The sequence below is a fragment of the Neodiprion lecontei genome, chromosome 5 (assembly GCF_021901455.1).
Source record: "Neodiprion lecontei isolate iyNeoLeco1 chromosome 5, iyNeoLeco1.1, whole genome shotgun sequence".
Taxonomy (NCBI): Eukaryota; Metazoa; Arthropoda; class Insecta; order Hymenoptera; family Diprionidae; genus Neodiprion; species Neodiprion lecontei.
Genome location: NC_060264.1, coordinates 31858851 through 31864884, shown reverse-complemented (window position 1 = coordinate 31864884; position 6034 = coordinate 31858851). Strand labels below are relative to the sequence as shown.

The following is a 6034-nucleotide window of genomic DNA, read 5'->3' as shown; positions in this document are numbered from 1 at the left end:
ACATATCTAGGTTCATCGCATGATCCATGGTGTGTGTATGTTGGTGGGTTGGTGGCCGCAAGCCGAAACTTTGAAAAGGGCTGAAACTCTGATTCAAATTCGATTGAACGGTTGATAAACAATTGACGTGCTATAATTATGCACGGATCTCGTGAAAAATTAACAAAGGCCTTGTGGTTTACCAGATTGTAAAGTTGAGCTTAACAATAATGTTTTTCACGGGCGTTGGAGCATGTCAATTATTTATTTTACGTTTCAATCGAATTGAATCAGAGATCTAACCCATTTCATAGTTTTCACTTGTGGTCACCAGTAAGCGCTGCAGACACCTAACATAAGTTAAGCAAGAGGCTCGATGAGAAATTGTCGAAATCTGGTAACAGTGCTACAGTCGAGTCTGTAGTTACCGGAGAGAGGCGCGCGTTTGAATTTAATCAGCGTCCTAAAAGTCAACTGTCAAAAAACAGTAGTAAACAAGGATTGAGGTGAATCTCATGTCGAGACGTTTATTCAGGTTATTTTGTTCGCTGCGGTATAAGCAAGAGTAAAAATGCCGTGTGAAATGATAACCTTACAGCTGGGCCAATGCGGCAACCAGAGTGAGTATTTTTCGAGTATTGAGAGACACCTGAAATGCACTAATTTTCCCATTTTGGAGGTTATGTTCTAGATAATCTAAATTGCTTTTCCGGCTAGCATTCAATTCATAATTGATGCCCATTTTGCAACATTTTCATGTTATACTTTCTTTAATATTCTTATTTTTGGTCAGTTGCTCAATTTTGTAACAAAGTCCTCATAATTGGCAGTATATTTGTGTCTATTGCTTATCGCTCTTAAGATCATACAAATTGCTCATTTATCCATGCCTTTGCACTTCAACATCTTATCCCTCACTTATTTTGCTAACTATAATTCTTTCCACACCTTATTATGAGAGGAATATGTGTTACTGATCCAAAATCGTTTGAACTTTTCTTTCAGTTGGTTTTGAATTCTGGAAAAGACTTTGTGCAGAGCATGGAATTAATCCTGAAGGGATTCTTGAGGATTATGCAACAGAAGGAACAGACAGAAAAGATGTCTTTTTTTACCAATCGGATGACGAACACTATATACCACGTGCTGTACTTTTGGATTTGGAGCCTCGAGTTATACATACGATCATGAACTCGCCCTACTCTAAGGCTGGTATCATTTTAATACATTCACATTAATTTTCCAGTATATCTGTTACTTTTCCAGTAATTAATAACAACTTCATTGTCGATGTTCACAGCTCTACAACCCTGAGAATATATATTTATCAAAACACGGAGGTGGAGCAGGCAATAACTGGGCGTCGGGTTACCACCAGGGTGAGAAACTACAGGAGGAAATCTTTGACATCTTGGACAGAGAAGCAGATGGGAGCGACAGCTTGGAGGCAGGACAACTGTTACACTTCAGCAAATATCAAATACTTTACGTCACACATGAACTTCTCTTTATTGTAAACAGACTGATTGATTTCAGGGATTCGTTTTGTGCCATTCAATTGCCGGCGGGACTGGCTCTGGTATGGGTTCGTTCATGCTGGAAAGCTTGGCTGACAGGTTTCCAAAAAAGTTGATAGAAACTTACAGCGTGTTTCCCAATCAGGATGAGATCAGGTGATTTTCTTTAAACTGGTTTTCACTACAAATTTCAAAGTTAAACTTACCAAGGCTCTAATGTTTTCACATCAACTTTCTTTGTCTTGACACAGTGATGTCGTCGTGCAACCGTACAATTCGTTGCTTACTCTGAAGAGGTTGACACAATGCGCAGACTGCGTTGTTGTTCTTGATAACACGGCTTTGAACAGAATCGCCTCAGATCGTCTCCACATACAAAATCCAAGCTTCACGCAAATCAACAAACTCGTGTCCACCATCATGTCAGTTAGCACGACTACTTTGAGGCAAGTTCAAAATATTCATCTCAACTTGTCGTTGCCGGGTTCCGAGATTTGTCCACATACTGGAATATTTCTTTGACTCAGTTTTATTGCCGCAAAATTGTCAAGTTTCCATCGTCATATAAGACAAAATTTTGTCGATGTTTGTTTGAATGAAATATTTCCGTTTACTGCTCTGGTGTCTGAGTATTGTTATTCATCTCAAATGAACTTATGATATTATCAGGTATCCCTCGTACATGAACAATGATCTGGTTGGTTTAATTGCACCTCTTATACCAACGCCAAGACTACATTTCCTGATGACAGGCTACACGCCACTCACAACCGATCAAGAGGTATGTTAATACTTATAAAACTAGTTTTCTGGTATACCAGTGAAGCAGTAACGTTATTTTTCCTGAAACAGGGAGCCTCAGTTCGAAAAACCTCGGTTTTGGACGTGATGCGACGATTATTGCAGCCCAAAAACATGATGGTATCCACAGCTCTGGATCGGAATGCGGCGCACTGTTATATTTCCATATTAAATATCATCCAGGTCAGGAGATGATAATAAATTTCTGAAATACGTAACTTAATGAATCTACTTTGTTTTTTTGGCATTCTGCTCATCTCTTCTGATCCATCAATTCGATCATTTTTCACAGGGAGAAGTAGACCCTACACAAGTTCACAAATCTCTCCAAAGAATTAGAGAGAGAAAACTTGCGCAATTTATACCCTGGGGACCAGCTAGCATCCAAGTCGCGCTCTCAAGGAAGTCTCCATACATTCAGAGCACCCATAGAGTCTCTGGACTCATGTTGGCAAACCATACTAACATATCGTCGGTACGTATAGCATTCTCCTCTCGTATCCATTTTTCTTTTCTGTATATCGAAAATCTTCGTCTCTTCGGTTTAGGAAACGCACGACTTTCAGGGAGACCTAAAATATAGAAGTAATTTTTTTACTTATAGCTTTTTGATCGCGCACTTCAACAGTACGATAAGCTACGCAAACGAGAAGCTTTTTTGGAACAATTTCGTAAGGAAAAAATGTTCGAAGATAATTTGGACGAGCTCGATCATTCGCGACAAGTGGTTGAGGACCTTGTAAAGGAATACCAGGCTGCTACGAGGCCGGATTACCTCACGTGGAGCCCCGTGAAAAGCGAATAAATTTAAGACTATCATATTGCCTAAAAGACACCAAAACTATGCTGTCATCTCACAAAACGTGCTGACTGCGAAACGCATGCTTAAAGCCTCGGTGGAGCTGCTTTGACGGACAAAGTTTTAATTCGCACATTTAAACATCGCTGTGATTTTGACGAAGCTCTTGAAATGATTGAGGTATTAACTTCAGAAGAAACTGTGTATACATTTTTCAATTCTACCGCGAAGTTGATGTTTTCAATTTTAGTTGATGAATTGTATGCCATAAATAGCGAAATACTCCGCGGCACGCCATATTTACCATTACGCCGTGTAGATACATCTATTTTTTATTAAACTTTTAATAATATTCACAGTAGCGCAACTCAGCGTCTGCTGATTTTCTCGGTCCCAATCTAACAGAGAAACGTTTACATTGTTCGTTGAAAAGAATTTGTGTTATCTGCTTATGCGAGTTCAGCTCTAATGGGGCTTTCAATGCTTTGCACTTGACAAATAAATCAAAAGCTTTTTAATCATGTATGTTGTATTGTAAAGTGAATCCTAACAATTTTGCAAAATCGTTTCAACATTGAATATTGTTTGAAATGACGAATTTTCAGTGTACAAAATTTCACCCTTGAGTACAATATAGGGTCAAAAAATATAGAGTACATGAAGAAAAAATACTAAAACGACGTATCGTTGGTAATAAAATTTTACTCTTGCATACATGTGTATAAAACTGCTATGAATGTAGTTGTTAGCTGTTGAACAGTGAATATCTAACTGATGAAATCTTTGGAGTGGAATAGAAAGTAGGTATTGAAAAATTTGAAAAAATATGGTTGGTGTTATTATCAAAGGAAATATTTATTGTCGGTTAACTAACAACTCCTTCTTCCGATTGGCGGCAGCGTAGCAATCGTAATGTATCCAGTGTGCCCTGGCAGCGAGTGCGCGTGCGAAACAGTTACTAATCTTTCCAGTCCTCCCACCTCTTTGCCATTATTTTCGTTTCTGTTATCATCGGTATGCTGCAGCAAAAGAAACGAGTAATTGGTATATGTTATACATTGATATTTTTACGCTACTCAACATGGCAGAAAAATTTTAACGTCAAAAAGAATTCTCAATCAATTTACGATTTTATACTGCTTCAATCAATTTTCTACTTTTTACATTGACATCTAATTTACCATTTGAAATAAAATTGATTACTAATAATCAATTGAATTGATTAATTTTTTTGAGACTTGTTTTTTGTACATGATCTGCATACCTTGCTTTTTAAACATTCTAGTTTCAATACTGGTACAGTTTTGTATTGTACAGTCAATTCCCGTTGCAGACACTCGATTGTTTTTATTTCTATAAATCCAGCAGACATGAGTTTTTCACATGTTCTTTGAACCTGTTCTATGCATGGCGAAAAGGAACAGAGTCTACCACCTGAAAAAGGAAAGGTGTTTTAAATTTTTACGTGTCTTAATAAACATTTTTCAGTAAAATTTTTACCTAGGTAACACAAGCAAAGTTAAAACTTACCTGATTTCCGAAAACATCTCGTTGCATGTTCAATGGTTAACCATGGATGTGGTAAGTCAAGAAATATAGCATTGGCTTTGCCTTCTAATGCATCTCCGAATCCTGTCTGACAAACGTCTCTCTGTTCGACAGTAACGTAGCGTTCTAATCCATGCTTTTTAAACTCGATGTCAGCCACAGATACTCGTTGTTCGTGAAAATCAAAGGTGTACAAATGACCGTGAGGTTTTATTGCATTGATCAAAGCATGCGACAAGGAACCACTTCCCGTTCCTGTTTAACAAAGTTTGGGGTATGAAAATTTGTTGGAATGTAGTAAAAATCATGAAGATATTCATATTAATGTGTGGTACACTGAATTTCCGAACCTGTTTCTATCACAGTGTCTCCAGGTTCGAGTTCCATCAGGTAAACTATGTTACTAATGTCTGGTGTATAAATTATTTGAGTCCTATGCGGCAGAGTCAATGTCCAGAGGTCTGAAGTAGGCTGTAAGACGTAGGCCCACCCCCTTGATAGGTCCACCTTGGCACCGTATTTAGCGCCAACCAAGGAGGCAACTTTGAGAGCTCCGTAAACAGTTTGAAATACATTTTCAACCAAAATGCCTTTCTTATTCAATGTCTTCGGAGTCACTTCCAAGGAATGCATGTTGGATGGCGCAATATACAAGATCACTACGTCACCCTCCTCGACGAGATCCTTAGACCCGTTGAAACTCATCGTGGGATTGCTTCGCTGAGGTATTTGAGCGCCTGTAGATGCCTGCAATAGCAACGAGGATTAGAGAGGAATAGAATTGGTCCTCTAGTGTGTATTATTATGAACATTGACTATTTGTCAACGGATTTCTGTTGCCTTACCCTTTTTATCTGCCATACACCCAGGAATGCAAATTCTCAAAATCACGTGTATCTTGGAAGTATTCTGATAGCAAAATTGTGTGCTGGTTACGTGCCGCTTTTGAGGTTATGTTGATGAAGTCACCGCGTTGAAGAGACTTGGGCTATCCGCGGTGATGAAGAATTTTCGAAATGACTCCTGATGATGTCTATTGACAGTTTAGGTATCGAAACTATATTGATCAAGAGTGAGTTAAGCTACGATTACAACGTTGTGGCGATCTTTATTATCGACTGGACATGATCCTGGCCTGTGCCCAATTCGTTCTTACCGGCGGCGTTGTGTACTTCTTCGGTAAGTCTTGATCATCAGTTAAGCGCCTTTGATGAAGATAATGTCAAAGTTTTGAAAACATTTTTTTAATTGCTTTAATAATAAAATATTGTATAAACTGTATGAAGTTCACTTGTAAGTGAATCAAACTTCAAACTCATCATGTTAGCGCTAGACAAGCTATATCTGCATCAAAATATATGTAATATTTCCCAAGTTTTCATAACTTCAA

General features: G+C 38.2%; 2 protein-coding genes across 2 annotated transcripts; one reads left to right on the top strand and one right to left on the bottom strand.

Moving 5' to 3' along the window:
* Window positions 1-40: 40 nt before the first annotated feature.
* LOC107217612 (tubulin gamma-2 chain) lies at window positions 41-3617 on the top strand. Its single transcript, XM_015655203.2, has 9 exons — window positions 41-599; window positions 985-1187; window positions 1280-1426; window positions 1516-1652; window positions 1748-1942; window positions 2166-2277; window positions 2349-2480; window positions 2590-2772; window positions 2902-3617. The coding sequence occupies exons 1-9, from the start codon at window positions 551-553 to the stop codon at window positions 3100-3102; spliced, it is 1359 nt and encodes a 452-aa protein (XP_015510689.1). The 5' UTR covers window positions 41-550; the 3' UTR covers window positions 3103-3617.
* A 309-nt stretch (window positions 3618-3926) lies between these two features.
* Window positions 3927-5794, bottom strand: LOC107217613 (tRNA (adenine(58)-N(1))-methyltransferase catalytic subunit TRMT61A). The gene is made up of 5 exons (XM_015655204.2): window positions 5490-5794; window positions 4995-5391; window positions 4627-4899; window positions 4361-4530; window positions 3927-4115 (listed from the first exon to the last, which is right to left on the bottom strand). The coding sequence occupies exons 2-5, from the start codon at window positions 5347-5349 to the stop codon at window positions 3966-3968; spliced, it is 948 nt and encodes a 315-aa protein (XP_015510690.1). The 5' UTR covers window positions 5350-5391; window positions 5490-5794; the 3' UTR covers window positions 3927-3965.
* Window positions 5795-6034: the final 240 nt, after the last annotated feature.

What these genes read in the sequence shown, in the direction of transcription:
- LOC107217613 (XM_015655204.2), bottom strand. Translation starts at nt 5,349, where the DNA reads ATGAGTTTCAACGGGTCTAAGGATCTCGTCGAGGAGGGTGACGTAGTG. An exon ending in GAGATGTTTTCGGAAATCAG is followed by an intron (nt 4,531 to 4,626) that starts GTAAGTTTTAAC and finishes TTCCTTTTTCAG; the next exon opens with GTGGTAGACTCTGTTCCTTT. An exon ending in TAGAATGTTTAAAAAGCAAG is followed by an intron (nt 4,116 to 4,360) that starts GTATGCAGATCA and finishes CTTTTGCTGCAG; the next exon opens with CATACCGATGATAACAGAAA.
- LOC107217612 (XM_015655203.2), top strand. Translation starts at nt 551, where the DNA reads ATGCCGTGTGAAATGATAACCTTACAGCTGGGCCAATGCGGCAACCAG. An exon ending in GGGCCAATGCGGCAACCAGA is followed by an intron (nt 600 to 984) that starts GTGAGTATTTTT and finishes CTTTTCTTTCAG; the next exon opens with TTGGTTTTGAATTCTGGAAA. An exon ending in CACTCACAACCGATCAAGAG is followed by an intron (nt 2,278 to 2,348) that starts GTATGTTAATAC and finishes TTCCTGAAACAG; the next exon opens with GGAGCCTCAGTTCGAAAAAC.